A 27,230-nucleotide genomic window follows, 5' to 3' on the forward strand; every position below is an offset into this window, starting at 1 on the left:
TCTTTTTTTGTACCAGCATGGCCATTAAAGTGTACCTGCCTAGTGAGTCAGCTGAAGGAGACAACCTTGCTGGAGAGTTTTCTCTTCTGTTGCTGTTGTTTTCACACAGATCAGTGCCCTGACTCAGCCTAATGAAGAGCTACCTGAATAACTGAGTTAGCCCAAGGCAGAGTGTAGAAATGTGCGGCCACAGTAACCTAAATTTCCTATGGAATTGCACCTTTCATTTGGGCAGCAAGCTGATGTTCTCATCCCATAAAAATATTCTTGATGTAGAGAAAGAAAAAAAACGTGTTGTCAGTATTTCAACAACTTAAACAGCTTAAGAAACTGGTCCCTAAGACTGAGCAATAATGCCTTACCTCTGTGTTCTGTACCTCACACTTAAAAATGAAGACTTAACTGGAGGAATAGCACAGAAAGCATGAAATGTATAAAGAAAACCTCCAGTTTTCACTGTTATATATATTTTCTCATGAATCTAAATATTCTATAAAGTTGACTTCCATGAAAATACTGTATCACCTACTACTGCCACAAATAGCACTGGGATCCATGTAACAAAAGAAATTCCAGTCTCAAAAAATATGTAATTGTTTTCACAATAAAAGCTGAAGAGATTACCAACCCAACCGTATTTGTCCTGAATCAAATTTCATTTGAAATATTTTTAAAGCCAAGTTAGTCAAACTGCAAATGTAGTTCTACAAAATTAGTGCACACTGCCTTGAACAAACAACCTACAAGTGACTTCTTTTTTAGCTTTTTTTCTCCCCTGAGTTAACGTGCTAGTTCATCAGTAGCAATTCTGAACCCTATTACAAAGTATCAGTAGGGAATCTGACCAGGATTAATAGTGGTACTCAGTCCTGGGATTAGGTGGTGTCTTGTTTCATGGATTTTAGGCCATCTGTTCTTCCCTCCTACATTATACTCCTGCAGAACTATAAACGCACCTCCACCTCAGGGACTATAGAAAGAATTAGAATTCTTCTGCTTTTCATTATCACAAGATTCAGTAACTCATTTCATTGTCAGGATAATCCCCTTTTACTCTTTCTTTTGCGCTTGCAGGATATGCCAAAATGACAAATAAAATCCCAGATGTTAGAGACCTGATGAGGTCTCCACCTTTTCTTGAGTGTTGGGTTTAAGCTACTTGGGACACAGTGTCAAATCTGACAGGACCCTGATGCCCACACCCAATATTCATTAAGGTTTGTTAGTGATTTGTATAGCTGTCTACAAGCTGCACTTCCACCTCAATCCTCAGTGGCCATTTAAATATTTAGTTTGTCCTCTGGCTTTTACTGACAGCGAATTAATTTCCTATTGTTCGAGTATTGGAAAGAGTTTATATTTCTTTCTAAAAGTAACAAACGTCTTCTGGGTGTTGTAAATGGCTTGTTACTGCTGCATATTATTTTAGGTAGTCATATCTAATTTAAAGTTTTATTTCCCCATGGGCTAACTTGCATATCTGCAGCATGCAAAGGCTATGACAACGCCTTAGCAGAGTTTTCTTGAGAGAGTTAGTTAACTCCAAAATGAAGTTTGGCCTTTGCTCTATACCAATTAATATCTGCATTTAATTTCTAATAGTTCTGTAAAGTATCTGAAGCATGTAATTATTTTCAGGGTTAGTACAAATACTTGCAATTATCATATGCTCAAATAGTGTTTATGTTTTCCCCCTATTTATAAGCTAATGTAATCATCTCTACATATGGGACGAAGGGCTGGGGAATCCTGTGTATGATTCTTGAAATATTTTATGTCTGTAACTCTCTCAGTTCAGACACTGAACAGCAAGACTTCCCTCCTGCATCCAGCCAGAGCAAAATAAGGCTTCACTGAGAGGCTACAGGCTTTTTGCTGTCTTTCACTTTGGGGAGAATATGGTCCTCAACTCCTCTAAGTTATCTGCTCTTTTGGCAGGTAGGTAGTGCTAATTTCAACACCAAACCTAAATTAACTGAAAGACATATGTTTAGAATTGCATTCTATTTTCTAGTATTTATTGCTAAAAGTTACTTCAATTTTAATTGCACGTGAGAGTTCTGGAGTGAGCAACACACCTCAAGCATGATACCAAGTAACCTCAGATCTGACTGGGTATCTGACTGGGTACATGGCACTCGAGCTCTTTGTAGAAGATGCCACATACTTGAGAGGACAAAAACCACTGAACCAGGTCTAACGATAGGTCTTGGACTTGGAGTTTTCTTCAACAGTACAAATAAAGTGACAAAAATTATCAAAGTGTTTGTTATTTACTTGTATGAAATGGCTACAAATTTTAACTTGTAACTCTAAGCCTCAAAATATAAAATTACTACAGATAACTATTTTAATGAACATCAGGATGACTTACTTAAACTCCTGTCCTTAAGGGTTTCAGAAAAACTATGCTGGTAGCCTCTTTTAAAGTAAAATTAATAATATCTTTCTTTTTGGAAAATGGATTTTGGTTTGATATTTTTTTTTGGGGGGTTTGGTTTGGTTTGTTTGTTTGTTTTGTTTTTGTTTTTTTCCCTCCTTTTTTGGTGCCAATGCACTGCATCACAGTATAGTATTACTTTATTAAAACCAAAATAGGATTTCACCGTGAGTACAAAGGAGAACAGAAGCATTCTAGCAGAAATAGTAACCATGTTGTTATAAGTAACTGTTGTATTAAAACATAAAAAATGTCCCAAAAATGAAGTCCTTTAACACACTAAAGATTTGGGGTTGTACAACAGCGCAGAACCATATGTAGAAATAGAGGTGTTTTCATTTTATCCAACTGCAGTGTGAGTGCTCAGCTCCTACAATTTGTTTTTTAGAAGTGAAATCATTCAACTAATCAGCCCCTCTGCTTTTCAGAAGCTACAACTTTTTACTTTCATAAGAATTTAAGAACAAAAGTGAAAACAGAATGCTTTTAGTTTGCGTGATTAAACCAGGAAAGTCCAGAGGGAAAATTGATAATTAAAAAAAAAATTTGGATAGCAAGCTTCTTTCTTAATTTCAGCTAAAAAAAAATAAAAATTAAGGCATTACACAAGGTCGTGTACTTTTGCTTTCCCCCTATAAGGGAGGAAAAATGCCGACAATACATTCTTGCGAGGTTTTTTCGCTAAATAATTCCTAGCAAATAGGATTCCTTACAAACCAACTTCATCTCCTGCACTAAAACTCATCTGGAAAAGGGGTCATTTACACTGTTTATAAAACACTGCCACATAAAATGCGTAAAAAACTGTATTTAACTAAAAATAGCTTGCGTAAGTAAGGGATTAGAGTAGTTTCTACTGCTATAATTGTTCCTTTGTAGTTTTTTCCATGATGTTTTTAAACAGTGTTTTTAACTATGTTTATTAAAGTCAGGACATCAAAAGGGATCAAAGAGTAAGCTAGTGAGAACCAAAGAAACCCCAAACGTATTGTGTTGTCTCACTGGGGAGTTATGCAGATTCAAGTAAACAAGTGCAAATTGTTGAGGTTTTAATGAAAATTTTCGACAATTATTGTATCTGAAGTCATTCTATATAATAACATCTGTACAGCAGATGGCCATACTCTACAAAAGGCAAGCAATGATCCTTTTTCTTCCTCTGTTTTAACAGTACATCTGAGATGACTACTTTTGTCATTGTGCTTAGCTTGGTTCAGCAAATAATTCGTAAAATGCAGCTGCTGCAGATGGTCACAATAGTTATTTGACTGTAAAATCAAAGACACAGTGAAGTATTTGCGTATTAGTTTCATTCTGTTAAAAAATAAATCTGACATTAACCCTGTTCAGCTCAAAAGGTGTATCTATAAAACTTTTTGTAAAAAGAAAAGTAGTGAAGAATGGAGATATTTAAATAATCCTTTCTCTCAGGACACAGCTATCACACTTTTTAAAATTGAGTTAGCTTGCATAATGTCTTTGTAATAATAAAACAAATCTAGTTAGTAACTGTGGTATTCTTCTAATGTATGTTTAAAACAAGATTATAATACTGTTTCCCCCACACTGAGTATTTTATCTTCTTTCTTCAAGTTCTAATCTCCACTTTGATTTCTATCAGCACTCTAAATTCAGATTATTAACTGTAAACAAAAATCCAAGCAATTTCTTTAAAGATTTTTTGACAATTTTAATCAGTTTTATGGAAGTGTGCCTTTTGTTCTTATGAAAACTTAAAAAAACTTATTGCACCATCAGAACAGCATGCAAAACCTCATGCACGTGTATTTTTCTTTTTATAAAGTAGAGATAAGGCAACTTTAACTGGAAAAAAATGTGCAAAAAGTCTGTTGATGTCTATTAATTGTCTGGTTAAGAACGTTCTTTATATAGAATAACTAATGTCCATTTTCATTAGATTCAGCATCAGTAATGCTTTATTAACAATGCCTGCCAGATCATGAACATACTGAAGATTCACATATAGCTTGTAATGTGGAAAATAAAGACTGGTTTCCTCAGACTGCCAGAAGAATTAAGCAACAGAACTTCACAGTAGAATGTTTCCGAGGCTTAATGTGCAAGGCAAGGTATGTCCTTCTTCTGGGAGGATGAAAAACTCCAGGGTAAGTGATATACAGAGCTGAGTTTGCCAAATTGCTTTATAGTACAGTGACAGAGCGGCTCGGCTTTGAGATATTGAAGTATGATGTGGACACCATAATGTACCATGGGACGGATAATGTATAAATGAGAGAGGGGAAGTGATGGAGGGCAAGAGGATTATTACACAGAAAGAAAACTGAAACTATTTAAAGCACATTAGAAAGATCTTTTACTCAGTTGCAGTGCCTTCAGTGCTAGGGCTGCTATATGATTGGAATAGCGTGGGAACACAGGCACTGTTCCTGCCTGTACTGCTGTTTATTTATGGATAAATCAAAAGTTTCAGGCCCCAGATCTTTCACAGGCTTTCATGTCCTATGAACCTTAAATTTTTCATTTTTAACTTTTAAAACAATAAAGAAACACTGAAACTTGCTGGCCTGAGGAGAAATACTTCTGATGGAAAAGAAATAAATCACCACCTCACTTGGCCAACAACTTGCTTCTTTCAGCTATGGACCATTTTACCTCACAAGCTACTCTGCCAACTACCTACATCTGGGTCATCTCCAAATCATGGAAATGTACCATCTTATTAATTTTCTGACAAGACTATTAAAAGACTTTACAAAGACACTCAAAATATCTTCATTTTAAATGAGTCTCTGGAATCTGGTTAATTGTACTCGAGGTGTAAAGTTTCCTTGAGTTCTGTAGTAATGGGGCCAGAGTGCCTGTTTTCCCTGAGTGACTTTCAGGTGTGCAGAGGAAAATTGAAAACTTCATAACCCTGTAAGAGTGTAACTGTATGACCCAATATTTACATAATAGCACATGTTAGGGTTCTGAACAATTATTTTTACATTTGTTTTAGACAGGAACATAGGATCCTTACAAGAAAATGTAGTTATGGAGTGAAAACTGTCAACATTTTACTCTTTGAAGTACGTGTTAAATTACTGGAATACCAGAAGAGTGGTTCTCATAACCACATTCCAGCCAGAATTCCATCAATAATTTAGTAATTTCAAACTAGGGGATATACACTACAAAATAAGCTACTCCTGGGTGCTATCTCACTGAAAGGAAAATTCAGGTAATAGAGTCTCTCAGCCATTTGCTGTTTTCTGTTGCAGAATCATGACATTGGCTAAAGCAGTTCCCCACAATGCCCCACGCTTTGAAATGGTTACTGGGCCACCACTTGGGCAAACCAGTAGCACTTCCAACTTTAAAAAAAACCTTACCTGCAGTTTTATGTCCACTTCTAATATTCAGGCTCCCACTGAGGCTTGACAAAGAGACTAACAAACAAGGTTTACTGGGATGTGGGATGGTTTCCATCAAAACAACCATTTGAACGGTGTGAATGGAAATTTTCTGGAAGCAGGAAAGGGCTTGCCACACGTTTTCTTGTACTGAAGACTTTTGTGCAGCGTTGGCGCGCACTGCAGGTAGAAAATCCTTTGTACTGGGTTGTTTGGATATCAAAGTGACATCCTCATATGGAATAATGCCAGCTAAGGGAGTAGCCTCTTTCCTGGGCTCACCATCATTTGTAGTTATGATTTTCTTCAAAAACTGGTTTATTTGGTCAAGTCTGGCAAAACTGAGATTTGCTTTCAAAGGTTTTGATATGTCCACATTTATGTCAGCTGTAGGGGAGAACGGAGAAAGAAATTTGAGAAGCTATTAGAATAGAAGCTATTATGTAATTATTCAAGCAATTTACAAGTATTAGACATTGAGTGGAGATAACTTTTCCACCATATTTCCATCATGTTTCATTAAAAGAACTGAATCAATGCTAAAGCATATTGAAACAACATTTTTAGGAATAAATCTTGATTAAAATATCATCAAAACTACTAAAAGCAACCTTCACTATATACAGTTTTAAAGCAAGAAACATGGCACCATGTGGATCCTATTTCCTTGTTTCTTCCCAGGGATCACTGCAGCTATCTAAAAGGCACACTTTATTTGACTGTGTAGAAGGGTAGATACATTAGTTCTTTTGTGTCAGAAAGAAAATATACTTCACATTCTCTTGAGTTTTACAACCAGTAGAACTATTTGACTAAACTCCAAAGCCAATAGTGAACATTTTCAACACGTTTACATGAGTGAATAACATGTCTATTCTGTTGTTTCCTACACAGCTCATATGCAGTTTTCTTCAATGCATTTTCAAGAGGAAATGTGAAATAAAAAGTAAATATAAAAACTGAGATCTGTTTAGATTTCTTTTTTTTTTTTTCCAGGGAGATTGGAATAACTTATAATTTTTAAAATGTTTTTTGTCTCCTTAGTAAAGGATTTTGGTACTTCCCAGACTGCCAAAAGTCTCACAGAATTTTTAGAAATCACAATTAATATGAACAACATTATCAATAGTGATATCTTAGTAGCTGAGATGTAACAATTACCAATATTACTTCACAGATGGGAAGCAGGATTTTATGAAGGCTTAAACTTACTTCTGTGCTGCAATGTACCTTTATATCAGTACATAACACTTCCTTACAGAAAACAACTTTAACTTAGTTTTTAGGATTTTTCATTTTAAATTCAGCTTTCACCCAGTAATGAGATGGCTACTCCGGTCAGCGGGAAAAGTTTATTTTTCCCTTTGCTTTTTGTTTCCCACTGTCCCACCCCCAAGAACCAAAAGTGATTTAAATTCTGTGGATATATCTAAACTAGATTAAATGTTCAAACAGCTCTGCTTAGTTTCAAGTTTCTTCATAAATATATACAGGAAATACTGTTTGTTGAAGGTTTTACACAGATTAATGAATATTTTATCAAAATTTGTTTCAACTTGTCCAGGATCACATTCTATTTTTAATGTTGATGCAAACTGATGAGCTAGGTAAATTTTTACACCAGTGGTAAAGGTCTGAAAGGCCAGAGTCAGAGTACTGACTTCAGAGAGTGCCAGGCACGTGACAAAGTACATTTCTGATCCCCTCCCCCAAAAATATCTAGCACTTTTTCTACAAAGGTAAGAGAAATTTACTAATGGCCGTATAAGATCTGTCATAGCTGAATCAAAAAAACCCAAAACAATCTCAGAAAAAAAGTCTGTAGTACTTCACAAGCCACAGCTAACTGAAATTTCAGACTGTAAATCTATTTTAATGGTAACTTACAATTTTAATTAATGGCTTTCTGAAAATGCTTTTGCTTCATTTAAAGCCTCCCATGCTGAACTAGAAACTGTGGCAAAACCCTAGCTAACATGGGAGCCTAGTAGAAAGGCGAGAACCAAAGCTAGGAAGCTGGACACTAGAAGAAAGCAAGATTGGAAAGGGTTCTAAAGCGTTGGAATGGGCTGCCCAGGGAAGTGGTGGAGTCACCATCCCTGGAGGTGTTGAAGAGACAACAGGACATGGCACTTAGTGCCATGGTCTAGTTGAGACGGTGGTGACCAGTCAGAGGTTGGACTTGATGATCTCAGAGATCTTTTTCAACTTAAATGATTCTGTGAAGATTTTTAGGCATCCAAAACCACACAAGATCAAATAGGAAGATTTTTCAAAATACTTATCTACTGGTATTTTTAATTAAAATCACAGGAGGAAAAATTTCATAACACTTTGGAAAATCTCCCAATCCTTCTTAGTACTAAGAATACCTCAGGATTTGCCTGCTTTTTCTGCAGACATCATTGGGCTTTTCCTCCCTTTTAATGGAGAAAGGAGACTTACGAAGAAAGTAAAGACCCATGTGACCCATGACATTAATTTATCTACAATACTCAAATGGAAAGGAGTCTTATTCTAATGAAATGTTAAAAAACCCCAACCAAACAAGTGTCTTATAAACTTAAATTTCTTTCTTAGTGATGTAGTAACAAAGGAGTAAAATATCTTACTGGCTTTGCTAAACAATTAAGTTTTCAAGTTAGTAAATGAGGAAATGGCCCTTGCTGCTTGGTGTGACAGCTTTCACATCTAACTGCTTTACCTAATGCACATCCAATTGCCAACACTTTCCTATGGCAGTATAGCCCAGAAGAGGAAAAAACAACAAAAGCCCCTGCAAACCAAAAACTGCTTAGACATAAGTTGACAGAACAGGTATCAAGGGCTGAACCCAGAGAGTAAACCGATAGGGAAAGATTAAAAAGGACATAAACACACAGGCAATAGCTCTTTCTGTGGCTTCCTTGGGCCAGGGCAGAGAAGACAAGATGCTGGTGCAGCTCACAGTGGGACTTGCGTGGCTCCTGGGCTTGTACTTTATCACTGCTTTCACGAACAATGTGGTCATCCAAGAGAGCAGTAATAAAAAAAAAAAGACAGCAAAAGACCAGAGAAATGCAAATTACTTCCCTCTTTTCTGTTTGGAACTGCAAATGTCACACAGAAAAATGTTGTCATGACTGATAACTTGACAAAGTTTTGTATGAAGTTACTATTATCCAGTAAATGAGCCCAGATTGTGGTGGTAGCCAGAAGCATAGTTGCAGAAAATGTAACTTTGGAACCTTCACTGCAAATATTTTAACTATCTCATAATGATATAGGTTATTTTTACAACTGGTGAAAGATTATGTAAAGAGATTCTTTGCCATCTTAAGTAAAACATTAAAAAAAAAAAACACCAAAGAAACCCCACAATTGAGCAATCTTTAGCCTTTGACCTCTTTTACACTTAGCACTGTAAAAGAAACTTTAAAATCCCTTCTAAGAAAAACATATTTAAGTGATGGACAAAACTGTGAAAACTGATGAAATATGAAGAGCTATTTATAGTAGTTGATTAAGATAGATGTTCAGCAGCTTCTCCAGTCACTCAAAATGTGCTAAAAAAAGCTGTCAAAATTTAAGGGTCACCCAGAGTCAGCTGGAATAAAATTTCCAGGGTAAAAAATCCAAGTGTAGCAGTCTTTTTAGATGATTTTAAACACCTTGGGAAGCACAGCACACAACACTGTGCAGATTCTGTACCCATAGGAAAACGCAGGTTCCTGTAACTCAAGTAACTCTTTGAATTGTCCAAAACTACACTTTAATCAGGACAGGGCAAAAAGTCGCTCAAAGCCACCTTTAACTTCTCAATTACAGAATCATAGAATATGCTGAGTTGGAAGGGACCCGCAGGGACCAATAAGTCCAACTCTTAGCCCTGCACAGGACCACCCCCAAGAGTCACACCATGTGCCTGAGAGTATAATCCAAACACTTCTTGAACTCTGCCAGTCTTGGTGCTGTGACCACTTCCCTGGGGAGCCTGTTTCAGTGCCAAAACACCCTCTGGGTGAAGAATCTCTTTCTAATATCCAACCTAAACCTCCCCTGACAGAATTTCAGGTCCCTGGAGGTTTTTAAGATGAGGTTGGATGTGGCACTGAGTGCCATGATCTAGTAATCACAGTGGGGTTGGATCAAGGGTTGAACTTGATGATCTCGGAGGTCTCTTCCAACCCAGTTAATTCTATGATTCTATGATTCCTTTGGGTCCTGTCACTGGTCACCACATAGAAGAGATCAGTGCCTTCCCCTCCTCTTTCCCTCACAAGGAAGTTGTTGTAACTGCAATGAGGTCTCCCTTCAGTCTCCTCAAGGAGAACAGACCAAGTGACCTCAGCTGCTGCTCATATGGCTTCCCCTCAAGGCCCTTCACCATCTTTGTTACCCTCCTTTGGGTGTTCTCTAATGGCTCAATATCTTTCCTATATTGTGGTGCCCAGAACTGCACACAATATTCAAGGTGAGGCCTCACCAGTGCAGAGCAGAGCGGGACAATCCCCTCCCTGGACCGGCTGGTGATACTTCGCTTGATGCTCCCCCAGGACACAGTTGGCCCTTCTGGCTGCCAGGGCACTGCTGACTCATATTCAATTTTCTGTCAACCAGGACCCCCAGGTCCCTTCCTATGGCACTGCTTTCCAGCACCTCATTCCCCAGTCTGTACATACATCTGGGGTTTCCCCATCCCAGGTGCAGAATCCGGCACTTTCCCTTGTGGAACTTCCTAGGGTGGTGATTGCCCAGTCCTCTGATTTGTTGAGGTCTCTCTGCCTTTGGGGGAGTCAAAAGCTCCTCTGAGTTTTGTATTATCTGTAAACTTGCTCAGTATCCCTTCCAGTCCTGCACCCAAGCCATATATGAGGATGTTGAAGAGCACAGGGCCTAAGATGGAGCCCTGCGGAACCCAACTTTTACATCAGATTCTCCTTTGCCACTAGTGACTGGCTACCAAAATTATACCTCAATGCTTTCTTTAGATTTAAGATGTATTAGCAATGACTTATTTTGCCAGGTGTTATCTATTTCCAGCAAATAAATAGTAAAAACATGACTGTGCTTCTAAATAGATAGCATTCAAGTGAGTTATTTCTGTTATGTTTAAATCAAACTCAACTAGATGGTATCAAAGGAATTTTTAAATTACAGTATAGCATTTGAGTGTAGAATTTGAATTGCTCTTTCTCTGTCTCAGTTTCTTCACTACTTTTCCTTAGATTATCCAGTAAATCCACATATGCCAATTATTAGTTTCTAATTAGCCTTTACAACTTTCCGAAGAGCTACTAGGAAACAGAATGATGAAATAACTATTGAGTTAAAAGGAGATTAGATAAATATAAATAAATTACACTTATTATATGCTCCCACCACACCAGGAGATGACTTAACAGTGAAGGGAAAAGAATCACTTTGGAATAATGAAATCAGAGTGGGAATTCAGGTCCCAGAGGCGATTCTACAGAGTTTTATGTTAATGTACACCTTGTGGGGGGACCAAAAATCAACTGGAATAGTTTCCTGAAAACCGTTTCCAGCTATTTTCTCATTTTAAAAGTTCCAACTTCACTTGACCCATTAGTCATCATATTACTTACGTTTATTATGTATTTTGAAATCTATTACAAAAAACCCAATGGATTCAATATGGCCTGTTTGAACTAAATCATAACATCTATAAAAGAAAACCTACGAGCAGCACTGAAATTTCTGTCTGAAACAATTTCTTTCTTTGTCATTTTATTACTTAGAGCTTCAGATAAAAAATTTCAGGGTTATGAGTGTTTTACCCTTGTTCTCCATAACATTCAGATTTGTATTATGAAGATATAATTTTAATCTGTGAAATTGAGATAATGATATTGCTCAAAAGGACTTTTTATTCAGTGGGCCAGGGATGAATAAGCAACAAAAAATAACAGAGCTCCTAGCATGTTGCTTTAGATAAATCCCAGTTTTTACTGAAGTCATTGGGTTCATGCTAATATATGCCATAACTTAAAGTACTCAATGTTACTATTTCTATGACTAATAAAATACCATAGTATATTTTTAATCTTAAATACCAGAAAGTAAACTCCATGAAAATTACTTATAAGCTGGATCTGGACAGGCTGGATCAATGGGCCAAGGCCAAGGCTATGAGGTTTAAAAGGCAAAGTGTGAGTCCTGCACTTGGGTCACAACTACCCCATACAGTGCTACAGCCTGGGGGAAAAGTGGTTAGAAGACTGCTTGTTGGAAAATAACCTAGGCTGAACATGAGCCAACAGTGTGCCCAGGTGGCCAAGAAGGCCAAGGACATCCTGGCCCTTGTCAGGAATAGTGTGGCCAGCAGGATCAGGACAGTGACTGTCCCTCTGTACTCAGCACTGGTGAGGCTGTACCTCGAATCCTGTGTCCAGTTTTGGCCCCTCACTACAGGAAGGACATTGAGGTGCTGGAGCAAGTCCAGAGAAGGGCAATGGAACTGGGGAAGGGTCTGGAGAGTGATATGAGGAGCATTTGTAGGAGCTGGGGTTGTTTAGGCTGTAGAAAAGCTGACTCAGGGGAGACCTTATCATTCTCTACAACTCCCTGAAAGGAGGGTGTAGCCAGGTGGGGGTCAGCCTATTCTCCCAGGCAAATAGTGACAGGACAAGAGCAAATGGCCTCAAGCTGCATCGAGGAAGGTTCAGGTTGTACATCAAGAAGAATTTTTTCACTGAAGGGTGGTTAAGCATTGGAATGGGCTGCCCATGGAGGTGGTGGAGTCACCGTTTCCTGGTATTGTTCAAGAAATGACTGGATGTGGCACTTAGTGCTATGGTTTTGTTGACATGATGGGGTTCGGTCAAAGGTTGCACTCAACGATCTTGGAGATCTTCTCCAACCTTAATGATTCTATGATTTTTAAGACTAGGATCTTTTCATGGACTAAGAAATGTGGAAGGGTGAGAGAGGAAAATATGGCATTTTCCAAGAATTTGTTCACTTTCTATACTCCTCATTCAGCAGTGGATCTTTTTTTTCCCTCATAGGTAATACAGGAAAGGCCAGGTCTTTCTCCTTCAGGTTGGACATGGATCACACTCTCCTCTACCACAAGAACGCTGTAAAATATTAAACTTTTTAATATACAGTAGTCCTATAGAAGAAACTACTATTTGTCCTAAACTCTTAAGATGATTTAATTTCCTAGTCCTAAACAGAAGAGGAGCAGACGATGGCATGAAACATTTTACCAGCAGTGATATTTTTTCTCTCTGAGCCACCCGTCCTGATGTAGGGAGTTTAAACAGAGGAAATCCGAGAAAGGTAAAGGTAATCTTGAGCCCTGATTCTGATTTGGAATTAGGGTGGCCCTTCAGCAATAGGGTAATGGCTGAATTGCAAAAATTAAATTTATAAAAATAGGAAAGAGACATGTAAAGAAAAGACTAGCTGTACTGTTCTCAATTGTCTCTGGTCAGGCATCAAAAGAGAGACAAATTAAGAGAAATTGAAAAGCAAGAAGAATCCAAATGAATTGTTTTTATCCTCTAATTCATCATTCCCAATTTGGATCAAGGGAAAAGGAGGAAGAAACTTGAGACAAGGCTTCAGAAGCCATCTGCAGTCCATCTTGCATTCTGCTTCTGTGAGACAGATGCCAATTAGTCTGGAAAAGGCTGGTAGTCACTGCTCAGTATTCCTACCTACTGCTGTCTACACAATGCAGCCCCACAGAAGCAGCTCTTTAAGGCCCATATGGCAAACTACAGAACTACAGCCTTCAGGGAGCTTCCTCTATGAGAGCTGTGCTGGGTGCTCCCCAGTGGTAACAACACCCCCTTCCACGACCTAGTGTGTCACTGACATTACACAAAGGTGACACCGAGACATTAATAACTCTAACTGGCCAGTGCCCAGGTTTGAGATCTCAGACAAGGCTCAGAGTGAAGCAAATAGCTTAATTTTTTTAAATTGTCACAAGTAAACCAAAATAAATGGTAGTAGGTCAAGAAAACCAAAGATAGCATTATCAGGTGATGGAGAGTTACTGCTATTCATAAGATGCTGACTGAAATTAAGCAACTGTGCAGCTACCAAATACAGTACAGAAGTGTGTCAAGGGCTGGATGGTGAGGCCAAAAACTATAATGGGGGCACTGGGAGGCACTATCATGAAAGGAAAACCTTAGCTAAGGGAAACATTAACTCTCTCAACAGAGAGTCAGTGAAGATGAAGCACAATTCAGTGAGACAAAATAAATTGTTCCAGGTCATGGAGCACGTTTGTGGAAAAGAAAGGAACCCATAAATATCAGCTCTCTATTTTCTGCCTAGCTGCTGAATAACAGATCTATTTTAAGACACACACTAAAAAAGAAAAAAAAAAAGGGGGTCAGAATATGGAGGGAATGTTTGAAATAAGTTTTAAAAGAATGCCAGTACACTGAAAAAGATCCCAAGAAAATATTTTCCAACTTATCCATGTGGCTTCAGTGTGCAGTTTTCATTTTCAGTATTTAGGCATTTAAGAACCCAAACTTAAAGTAAGTGTTGTTGACACTGTTTTCAGAAAGGTACTTTGGTAATTTCACTCAGTATTACACTGATATTACAGACAATAGATGTGTCAAATCCAAAGCAATACCTACAGGCTGGTACACCTGTTTGGAATATTTCTCTTTGCCCTCTTAATCAAATAAATATCATTTCATGGCTACAGTGTCAGAGCTTTAAAAACTTGTTTGTAAAAGAGCAAAGGGAAAAAAAACCTACTAGAAAGCTCAAAAGTTTTGCAAATGACCCAGAGTTAATTAGAAAAGTCTGCACCCTGGCTAGTTCCCCTTCTCACGTGTCAGCTCTCATTAAATCAAAAAATTCTCCTTTCAAAGTTAACAAACACCATGGTTAACAAAACTGTTAAACTGGGATCAAGTGGGCACATTCCTAGGTTTATATATGATGTCATGCTAAGCAGCCCACAGCTGAACTTGCAAGTAGTATGAATGATTTTTCAATATATTAAGTATCTGATCTAATGCTAATTTTCTCTCTATAGGCTAACTGTGCTGGGAACAGGTGGCCCTGCTTTCAATTACGGAGGGCTAACATGCCAGTGTGAGGCCTGGATTAGTTCACCTTCTCACAGGGAATTTGCCTCGGTTGGGAATGGATTTATTATGGCTTCACACATGGAACGGAGCTCATGTCAGCTGAGGGCAGCGATACATCATATGATTCAAATTAACCTGCTGTGGACTGTTCCGCAGGGCTGATACTGTGTATTAAAATGACGACATTTTTAAAACAGCTTGAAAGAAACCAGGATTGCTGAAGTGCAATGGTTCCAATTTGTTCCAACTAATCTATCACCTGCTGGAGATATTATTCTAGTTGGGTTTCTGGTAGCTGCTATTTTCCAGGTTTCTCCACACCACTGACCTTGGTAATGGATACAATTGTTGCCTCTGCAAACAGTGGGAGGAAAAACGGAGAGAGTGCCACGGTCCAGTTCTGATCCCTAGATCCACTGCCGTGCCCCTTGTGGTGCCCAAACCACGTGTGGATGGACTGGCAGGAAAGAGCAACCCCCCCGGTCGCCAGTTATCACTTCATCTTTCAGTGGGACATGACGTTTCTTAGTTTGTTTGGATAGTTTCTGCTGCAGAAATTATTTATAAAGGACCTCAGTCATTTCACATGTCACCCAACACCTCCCCAAGAAACTGCTGGGGGAAGAGGACTTTGGTATAAACCACCTATATTTTGTGTGTATAAGTATTTTGAGGCAATTTGTAAGAAGCTGTACTTCATAAACATATTTTGTATCATTTGCATGCAGAAAAACTACATCAAATGGACAGCTTTTATAGCTAAGAAAGGTGATTAAAAAATAATACAGAGAAAGGACAAGAAACTAGAGAGACTAATTTTATAAAAGCTATTGAAATATGATGGTCATATTTGTTTCTTATCTAATGAATTATATCTAATGCTGATGCAATAAATAGTTTGCTATGTATTAGACAAGAATTACAGGTACAATCCAGTAACAGACTGAATATAAAAGTCACATAAACTGATGTAAATGGAATTTTAAACATTTTAAATAATTAGTTTCTGTAAAAAGAGAAAAAAATAGTATTTTAATACATTGTGGGGTTAAAGCTGAGGTCTGTTCCCACAGGCCTGATGATGAATGCTTATTTCTCCTAGGATCCTATTACCTTAAATCTGGAAGAAATATAATTTTTCTTTAGTTGCCAAAAATGTACAAAATAATCAACTCATGTGGCAAGAAATGCATTAATGTATCCTGTTATTCTCATTTAATTAGTGGTTTCCAAGTTTAGCTACTTGCTGCAGTTTTTTGATCTCCAAGCTAATACAGACTGACAACCTGGTTTCCTGTGAGGTGAAACCATACGATTTTTCTGTGGAACACTATCTACTTATCTGATTCAGCTGACAAACTATTTGCAAGGAGTACTGGTTTTATCTAACACAGCAAACACTGGGAACCACTTGCAGATTTTTTTCTGTTAACTGCTTGATAACAGTTTGATTATAAAGCATAGGCATGTTTGATTGCTATATTGAAATTTAACCTCAACACATCAACAATGTGTTTCGAAAGAAAAATGGCATTGCAATTAAATCACTGAACTCTGAACACTTAAAGCCTACACAGAAAACTGTACAGTTATCCCAACTGCTACACCAGACTTTTTTGTCTGCATAGGCACAGCTTTCAAAACATGTGCTGACTTTTCAGAACAGCTGATCAGCTGTACCAGCAGGTAGCACCTACCAGTACATCCAGTGTATTTCAGCAATTTACTTATTGCAGTTATAAAAAATATGTACACAAATGAATATGAAAACAGACACTATGTAATTAGAAAATAGGTCACTTAGTAGCTTCATTTTTTGCCAAATATTCACCAAAAAAGAACAGCCTTTAAGGCCTGCAACATAACCATACTCCAGTCAGTGCTTTTATTTATTCAATTTACTAGCTGTCTCCCATCAAAAATTATTTTTTTGTCTGCAAGAGCTCTTGAGAGTTTTGCTGAGGTTCTTGTCCTCAATGAACAAGTACCAGCTGAATTGGGATCTGGTGGTGTAACACTTTCCCCAGGCTTGCTGACGGCCAAGCTACCTCACCCTGGAAGAAGCTGTGGTTAGGGGACTTCTTGTCCCCCAGGAGAGTTAGTAACTCGTTTTCCAGTAGCCTGCTGGGGAGCTGTCAAGCATGTGCTGTTCTGATGCAATCACATGCAGAATGAGCCTTCCATTAGTCATCCAATGAAACTTCCCTACCCCGAGGAAGGCTTCTTGGTAAAGGCTGGTTTATTGAAGGGGATCTCATAGTGGTAACTGCTCTGCAAGGGAATGCAGAGCTGTTTTTGTTATATTACACTGGCAAAACACTTCATTAAAATTCAGAGTAATTACTGTTGAGTCATGTGTAATGATAGTTCCAATTAGTAGCAAAAAGACGATAATAAATGCCTTTTGGCTAAGAATAGATCCCGAAAGAAATCTCTGAAGTTTTAAATGTTTTGTGAGAATAAACAGATTGAAAGTTATGATGCATTAATTTGTTTTTCAGTTCCCTATTTAGCCAAACACCATGGAGGGGAGAGATTTAACACTGAATTCTTGAGATTGGAGTGGACACTTGCATTGCTTGTGAATATATGCTTTGCAAGCTGGTACTACCTTCCATGTTTGCTAGTTTAGTTAGAAGTCTGTCCTGCTGGCAGGACAGTATCAGGGAAACACTTTCAGGTGTGGAATAAATTAAATATAAAGGCTGTGCCAAGAAACTACAGTGAAAACCTTGAGAAAAGGGGAATGCACAGATGAAGGGTCTGAGAATATGGAAATCTGCCAAATTTGGGAAGAGCGGACACAAAAGAACTGGAGAGAGAAGGATAAAAGAAAACCAATCTGGCAGCAGTGACGAAAAGGCCCCTGAGAGTAGGTGTCTTTACCCCTCTTGTGCTGGTCCTGATTAAAATGAAAATCTACCATTACTATCAATTAGTCCTTTTTTTCAAATGGTAGCAGATGTAGAACATGCAGTAGGTCTGAAGGTTCAAAGTCCTATTAATGAAGCCAAACAGCAATCCATATAACAAAAGCTTTGCATTGTCAAGTAGTTTTAAAAAATCTTCTCTTAAAATAATGCCTTTAAGACAGCATGGAAAACCAAAAGAGGGGGCAAAGATGCGGTTGTTCGCATACTTTATTCTTACCTTGAGACTCCTGCCTGTGTACAAAACATGGTTTTTCAAACTACTTAACCACAGTATTTATAGTCAGGGGGCAAATTCACTGGTTGTTCAATTTATATTCACAAGTGATTATGGCTTCACCCACAGACAATAGAAAATGTGTTTCCAACATCAAATTCTATATTTAAGTACCTGGGAAAATTATATTATTTATTTTAAATTGATAAACTTAATATAATGAGAAAACCTTTAACATCCCTGTGCCTCAGTTGCACAACACAACTTCTCTGGGCAACCTGGTTCCAACACCTCACCAACCTGAAAGTAAAGAATTACTTCCTAACATCTAATCTAAACCTGCCCTCTTGCAGTTTAAAAACACAGCCCTTGTCCTGTATAAAAAGGTCCCTCTCCCTCCTTTATATACTTATATGTGTGTTTATGTGTGCAAATCTACAAACAGATTATATTAGAAAAGAAAGATTAAAGTGCAACGCTTACCTGGTCCATTAAGGAAGTCTTTAATTTGCACAGTGATAAGAGGAGGTGGAATACCACTTCTAGCATCTACCTCTCCTGCTACTGTCTGCAACCAAATCTTGCAATAATCCAGAGCTTCCGGTAGAGTCTTCCCAGGATCTACAGATGATAATTATCACAGCCATTATTGCTATTCCAGGAATGTGATACATAACAAAATATTACACACAAAATTGATTAAACAAAATTTAAAAGTTTAATATGTAATATGTTATATACTGTACCTAATACGACTGGTATACATAGCATTTGTGCCTAGAGACAAATGTATATATAGAATAATGCATGCACACATGGGCAAGAACTCAGAGCTCTAATTACACAAAATTTAGAAAACCTGCAAAAATATGAGTAAAATACATCAGTTACCCCAAGATGACTTTAAATAGCATACAATTTTAACTTTAGTTAGTGATTAATTATTGACACTTTTATGCAGTCCTTACAAAAGAATCTGTGCTCAAAATCTGCTACTTCTAGATCGTATTGTCATTTCCAGATAGAGAAGATAATAATGGAAAAGTAAGTTATAAAGGTGAAAAGACCAGAATGCTATGAGATCTCAGGAACAGAGCATGACAACAGTGCAGTTATATAATTCCCTTTGGAGTTTCACTCAGTGGCTAATCAGTAGCTATTCTTGCATGCATGCAGGAGCTGTGTCTATAATTTTACAATTGTACATTAAAATTAAATCTGTCTGAATGCTATTCTTGTCTTCATTTTCCAACTATTAAAAATGGCAAAAACAGTAGTGTAAAAAGGCTTTTTATTCTTTAGGGACACATGACCTTCATTATAAGAGTACTCAATTCTGGCAGAACAGGCCTTCAATTCTAAATAATCAATCATTATTATCAAGACTGCTATGTTAATTTTTGAATATCTGTCTCATCTTTAACAACTTAAGGAGATTTTCTGGATGCTATTCTCTCCTTTTTTCAGTCAATTAAAAACTGCTATAATTGCTTTGAGTTTTACTGAATGAATTTCTTTCAAGAACAGTATTTACATACTATTATAGTCAACATATGGTATCGTGGTATCACGGTCATATGTGAATTAGGTATATAAAGTCAGCTTTGGAATTTGTGTTTTTTGACCTTATCATGTGATTCATATAAAACTTGGCACATATGAACCCTTATGTGATTTCAAAGAACCTACTGAAACCAATTGATCATGACTTTAGATCTATATGGAAAAGATCAAAAGTTAGCACATTCTTCTGTTTTTATTTGATCGATTTTCAGGCAATGACTTTACAGCAGTGTTTGTACTGTATGGCATATACATTACAGCCTTTCCTTCCCTTTATTCCTGCTATATACATTTATAAAGTCAGCTCTCAACAGTTATTTAAGAGCTGTCACTGCATACAACAGATTTGTATATTTTCTATAAGAATTTCTACATTTTTATGGTTCCTAAACCCTTTCCTTTAATTACAATAACCAGAATGGTGTGCCACACTCCCTTTTCTATAGTAAGTGCTTTAGGGAATATGTTGTGTCTAGCATTTGTCCAGTATACTGAAAATAATAATAGTAACAACATCATCCTCTTTACCACCAAAGCACATGTTTTTTTCCAAAACACAGATTTGTAGCTGTGGTAAACACAGTTTTTATCTGACTTGGATCTATAAAATAATATCTCATGTTGTGCTAATAGATCATCATAAAGAACTAACATTCTAAAGTTTTTCAGAATATATAGTGTAAAGCATTGTCAAAATTACTGAATATTGTTCAATGAACATCAGTGAATCAATTAGATTGACATCTAAGCTACTGTTCCTTCAGAACTAATAATATAAACATTTGGGAGTACCAATGTGGAGCAAAATGTTGCAATATTTTATTATTTTGTTTCATTTCTGAAAGATATCATCCCATACTGTATACAGCAATCTATATCATCCACTGGCTTTTCAGAAAATCCACTAAATTTAGTCAAACCTTTCTTTTGAATAATGCATTTACAAGTAGTCTTATTATCCTAAGATGTATTTATGTTATAAAATACCTAATAATTATTTGAAAGTTGTAGCACTTTAAAGATGAAAATATCTCAGATGACAAGAACTTACACTGCAGAAAATCCTTGCATGACCTAATACATTAACTACATAAACACTACCCTCAGGGCACTGGGAAATGCAGGATGTAAGCACAGTCAAAAAATAAAGGAACCATGGGACTCTCAGGAGATTGTTTTGCTCAGTCATGCTCAAAGGAGCACAGCACTGTCACCTCTTCATTACCTGGGGCACTGCAGGACTGAGATATGTGAATAATGATAAGGACTCTGAAATTTATATATCAGGAACAGAACATGAAGAAATGCACAAAATTAGCTTGAGCCCAGCAAAATATATTACTTTCAACCCAGCACTGGTCTTACTGAGTTCAAGCATTTTCTTTTTCAAGTTTAAGTGAAACTGAGCTAATTCTGGAAGCAGGAGTGTTACATTAACACAATTTTGCATTGGAGGTAATAACCTCAAACGGCCACACAAAGAACTAGTTTGAGTGATTCCAAGACCATAGTATATGATTTATTTGGAATCTGGGTAACAGACTTGACTGTACAGCCAAATATGCCAGAAACTGATCAATAAATAAGGCTTTACATAATGACAAGAAAGCTAAAACCCAGAGGTTTCAAACTGACTATGATTCTATATATGAAAAACTTGAGGTGAGTTCCAAACAAAATATATCTGGGTAAGACAAATATATTTACATCAAAGTTCAAATGACTGAAATATGTGTATCTTGATTAAAATATCTTATAAGGTAGAAAACAGCATATGCATTTTAATAGGATCAAGGATCAGGAAAATAACAAAACAATAACAGTCAATCAATCCTTATGCCAAGGGCATAGGAAACATCAGAGAAGCAATCAAATGAAAAAAAAAGAAATTTTAGGATGAAAAGTGAGGAATTCATGATGAGAACTGTTAGAAAAAGGACTCTTGTCCCTCAAGGAAATGATGGAAGTGTTCAGAATGTTTAAAAATACACTTGACAGAATACTGTAAAATATACAATAGGGAACAATTATGCATCAGCAGGGAACTGGTCTGAATAATGTATTATAATAAGTCATTTCCATTTCCACTTTCTATGATTCTCCCAAAAATCAACACTTAAATTTGCAGTTATTTGTATAAAGGAAATGCTGCAGAAAACCCTAGGGATACATATATAAGTAAAAGGAGAGGCTAGAATTACTCCACAGCAAGCCAAGAGAGAGAAAAGAACGGCTTGAGAAGTGAGGAGTGGTGAAGACGGCCAGAAATTCTATCCCCTACACCATGAGAAAAATTTGTCTGTGGCCGCAAAAGAAAAATGGTGAGACAACTACTACAGATCGACAAGACTTTAAATTATAAGAGTGTAATTTAAAATCTGCAAGACTGAAAAGCTGAGGCCTTCAATAGGGTCAACATTCGCCTTCCTTCTTCCCCTCTTTAAAAAAAACCAAAACAAACCGAAACAAAACAAAAAAGTTTTTGCTATTTTAGAATTCACCCAAACCTACAAACCACTTCTAGCCTTGCTAAGATCAAGACATCACTCCAAACTTCAGTTTATGAAGTATTTTCCTAAACCTAATTTGAATTTGCAAGCTTTTGATTTAGGTGTTATCCCTTTGGTCTTCCGATAACAGCAGATAGCAAACCCCAAAAGGGGAGTAAGGGGAAAGGGAAGGAGGAAGGCAGAAGAAATTTCCCATCTTAAATATTTTCATTCTCCAAAATGTGTTTTTGTTCCTGTTTATAGCTGACAGCCAGGCCAGCTCAGGGGGCACAGCCTGGGGGGGGTCTCAGCGACTCAGAGCCCTCCCTCAGCCCCAGGCAGGGACAGGGCTACTGAGTGTGTGTGCGGGATGGCAGCTTGGCCTGCTCAGCTGGAACTCTACACAGCCCAAATGAGATCTGCAATGTGCTTTTATTTCAATGGATGAATCATATTTTGGTCTGCAGTCAATTTTAAAAGCCAGTACAATGCTGCAATCATCTTTGCATTTGAAACTCTGAAGTGGAACGTTTGGTCTTATTTTAAAAACGGTTTCCATTGGAATTTAAAGAACACAAGTGGGAAAACATTTCTGCTAGCGTACTCACAAGTGCTGTGTCAGGAAGTTCAAAAATGAGCACTTACAGTAACCTGAGGAATGTACATTCCCAAGCCAACTTGGCTTTATGGGTGGGGGCTGGACCCCCCCGCATCCAAGCCTGCAGATGTACTGGACAATAAATATACTCGGAGGGGAACAGGTGACACTCCAGCAGAACTCCCTCAATGCTATGCTAAGAAGCAGCCTTAAATCCTCTCTCTGCCATGTAGGAAGCACAGGCTGACGGGGAGGCAGTGAATCAGACCTCCTGCCAGAGCCAGCCTGCATCGCTCTTCATGCAAAAGCTTGGGCTTTCCATCAGATCAGAGGTTACGTGTGATCTTAGCTACTGCATCTGCTCTTCATGGACCCCCTGCCATCAAAGGCGTGGGTGTCAAATAAAATAAAATAAAATAAAATAAAAATCAAGAATAATTCTGGATGGCCTCATAATGCTTGTTTTTGCAAATGTGTCGTTGGCGGAAGCTGAAGAAATTCCATGCATAACAGATATTTACTGAGAAATTTCTCTCCCTTGAAACAACCAAGCACCACAACCTCCTCTTTGAAAGTAAACAAACAAACAAATAGAAAAAAGATTTTTCAAGAATGCCCAGAGCACAGTGGTCAGGAAATGAGGCAATTTTGTATCTGGATTACATTACCTGAAACAAAGCAAATAAAGATTTAAAAAAAATATTTATAAAAGCAGCTTATGAGATTACATTAAAAACAATTGCACCCACTATTATTTAAGTGGAAATGGCCAAAGCTCTGTTTGCAAAAACTAACAGTTAGCAGATGCTTTTTTGTAAAATGTAGGATGAGCATTGAATAAAAAAGGGTTTTTTTACAGTAACTTCCAGTCTATTTACACAAAATCTTACACATAAACTCAAGGAGCAACTAGGTTTTTTTAAGGGCACTTAGTAAAGAGTTCAAATTTATTCCATTGATTTATTCACTTTGATTTGAAATTCTTTTACCTGGCAGTAGCATAACTGCAATCAAGGTGCCCAATTACAAAACACGAATGAAGCAGTTTAGTATAACCATAATAAAACTGAACTAACATTTCAATAACCTAATAAATGTCCTCCTCCTACAAACTGACTTGCCAGTGGACTTGGTTGGAGAGAAAGACTGAAGAAGCCCAACCATTGGGTCTTTAGCTCCCAGGCAGGCAAATGATGGAAGTCTGACACTACTAACTGCTAATTAATACACCAAGAATACTTAACTTTTAAATAGTCTATTTCCTCCTATTTAATTATTAAATTTTTATTTCTTTTATGTTTCAGAAATTAAGCTAAAAATAACACAGCTAATGACAGAGAAGCCAAGTTCTTTGGATAAAGTTTGGTGTTTCAGCCACTGTGCAATATACTCTCGCACAAAAAAAGTGATAGCTTAACGTCCAAGATCCTGAATTTTATGCTCTGTTCAAAACTAATAACAAAGCCCTTGTCCCAAATAAAATACATATGGTTTCATAACAGTATAAAAAACTTCGTTTCTACACAATGTTCAAAGCAGTAAACCATCATGAAGCAGTAACCTCAATTCTGTCACCAGCCCAGGAGTAACTATTTAAAATTCATGTCGGTGCAGTTTTAAAGGATAATTTCCTGGTTTTATTCAAAGGTTCATAAAACAGACTGTCATCAAATTACCTGTTAGAAGCATTTCTAAATTCTAGACAATTTTTTTGACTTACAGCTAAACAATCTATTTCTTAGAAGTACACTAATGGGAGGTGAGGGATGAAAAACACAACTAGATCCAGACTATTACCAGCCTTTCTTTACCCTAAAGCTTTTTTCTGTCAATTGAAAAATAAGACCTTCCTAATTTCACAATAGAATTTTGTATTTGCTTCTGCCTTGCAAAAATTTGAGAGCTGTTTCAGAAGTGAAGATTTTTTCTTTTAGAAAAGCTGTGAGAAATTATAGCACACTATTTCTGAAGACCTGAATCTACTCCTGTTGAACTAACAGTAGTCAAGTCTTCAGAATTTCACAACAAGATTGATACAAACAATTTTTCCAAATGCTTTAAAACATTCCTAAAATACTCTTATGCAGTCTATAGGGTGTATAAACATACATAGAATGATCTGAAATGGAAGAGATTTTAGTAGTCATGTTTAAAATGTAGCGTAAATATTTCATATATAGCTTAACTATGTAAGTTTAACCATATTAGTGGAAGTAATGAGAAACTACCCCTATAGGAGTGCCAATAAAATTTTATAACATACAGTGTATTTTTTTCTTTTGCCCAGGCAAGTCCCAATTCTTAGGTTGTGATGAAAATTTGCGGTGTTATGGGCCTGAATTTCTGAGCTGCTGCTGTGCTGTTGTCTAATATCCTTCATGGGATGGAATGTACACAATATTTTCATCAGGCAGATGGTTTGGTTGGTTGCTTTTTTGTTTTGTTCTGAAGGGGGAATATGCTCCCTCAGTTCTTATAATCCAGTTAAAATATATCTTTTATGTTCAGCTTGTGTTCTCTTCCCCACTCTACACTAGATAAAGGAGAGTTAGTTTCATGCGTACATACACACAAAAGAGCACTCTTCTAAAGAGTCTAACTGGAAATACTGTTTAGCAACATTCACCGTAAATTAGACATAATTTCTGTCTTCTTCCCACTTTCCAGTCCTCGATAAACAGAGAAATACAGGAATATAGTGCATATCTTTTGAACAGAGGGAAAGAAGCTAACCTAACTCCTTAAAATAAACTTCATATTGCTCTTTATATGGATGATATACCTCTTTCAGAAAAAACTGTTGGCAAATAGTCACAATGTCAAAAAAGATTGGTATGAATGATGAAACCAACTGCAGCAGTGCAGAAAATGCCTCAAAGAGCTCCTGATTCTATATTATACAGTATGCAAAATATAGTGTGTGTAGTCTGTATTCACATACAGACATTTATATAAAATGCACGTAGTTCATGGCTATTTTTGCTCAAGTACATGTTATAAATGAAAAATAAAGATTTCCAAAACTAACATCTCACTACAGTGGTATGACGGCATTAACCCTAAATGATGCAATTACAAGTATAGCAGGTCTTCCTAAACAAGAGGCAATACAAACTTTGTACTACCTAGTAGGCTGTGTGAATTAGTGTGTGACTTGAAGTGCGGCCTAATTTTATTAACTTATTGATACATTTAGGATGGTATTTTTAGGTACTAGAACTTTGGCACTCACCTCTCAAACTCTTGAAAAGCACACTAATGCTTTGGCAGCAAGCACAGGATTCTGTATCACAAGTGTGATGCAGGAGTAAGGTACTTATTACTGCCCAAAAAGGCCAACAGGATGAGACCAGAACTTCTGCCTTCACATAATGTCTGAGTCCTGCCTCCACACTGTTTTACATTTGCCTGACACGGAGATGTAAAGCCAAAGGAAAGGGTAAGACCCATGTATGGCTAATGTTTGGTCTTGCAACTGAGCAACCACTGGTGACTGTGGAGCTCTCAGGCTGTATGTTCCTCCTATCTTCATTATTTAAACTTCTTGTCATGTTTCTGTGCTTTCTGATCCACTTTCAATTTATAAGAAGACTTAATTATAGTTTGTGTTTTCTAGAATTGCTCCCTCACACATGAAGATGGTGAAGGACTTCACGAGTTAATTGTAGGAGCAGAATGGACAGAAATTTGCCCAGTTGATTGGTAACATGGTGGCAGCTTGTACAAGGTCACACTTAAATGCCTCAGACACGAGAAATGAAGAAGTCCTGTTGCATCTTTCCAAAACAGTAACTTAATGAAGCTATAATCTTAAACTTTGACCCGCTCCAACCTAAATTTCAAGCTTTGCTTTGTGAATTCTTTTCACATTAAGTGCTACAACAACCACATTTTACATAGCATTTAACAAATACACACAGAAATCTGGAGTAAATCAAGTTCATGACACAGCGGTGTTTCTTTCAAGACAGGAACAGCAGAGAAAGATGAAAACAGAAGAATGATAAAAAAATGTAGTAGAGAACAAATCTTCTCCCTATGTCAAGTATCTTCTCTCCCACTGTCTACACTTCGTCACTGTTTAATCCCTCTTAAATGTTCCACTACATTTCAGATTTCTGAAAGAAGTTAATATAGCATCTTTAGTCTTTTCCATGAGCACATTATTTTTATGCCAATTTAATGCCAAAAAGCAAAAAATACGCAATCTCATTCAGCAAAAATTTGGTAAAGCTGCAAAAGAAAAAAGTATACTACTTTTCACAACTACTGTGCTGTGTGAATACTGTTAAGGAAAAACTAGAAATATCTACAGCTCTCATTCAGTGAGCAATTTGAAATCCCATACCATTCTGGCTGTGTGTTCATCTGGATCTCTACATACTCATTTCCGCTTTTTTTGGGTAACACACTGTAATGATGTATCTCATTAAATCCTTATACCCAGTACTGGCTGCTGGATAAATGAATTGCAATCATTTGATTTCTCTCTTCAGCAGTACAGATAAAGCAGGCAAAGAATATTTCAGAATATTTTCTACAGAA

At 37.2% G+C, this 27,230-nt stretch overlaps 1 protein-coding gene across 1 annotated transcript in view; it reads right to left on the reverse strand.

The window, feature by feature from the left end:
• Positions 1 to 27,230, reverse strand: part of VPS13B (vacuolar protein sorting 13 homolog B) — a 418,175-nt gene that overhangs the window by 87,408 nt on the left and 303,537 nt on the right. The window contains 2 exon segments of the mRNA XM_050315121.1: positions 5,794 to 6,201; positions 18,519 to 18,656. Of these exon segments, the coding sequence (XP_050171078.1) occupies positions 5,794 to 6,201; positions 18,519 to 18,656 (546 nt within the window).

The sequence above is a fragment of the Myiozetetes cayanensis genome, unplaced genomic scaffold (genome assembly GCF_022539395.1).
Source record: "Myiozetetes cayanensis isolate MyiCay16 unplaced genomic scaffold, myiCay2020 scf1, whole genome shotgun sequence".
Lineage (NCBI taxonomy): Eukaryota > Metazoa > Chordata > Aves > Passeriformes > Tyrannidae > Myiozetetes > Myiozetetes cayanensis.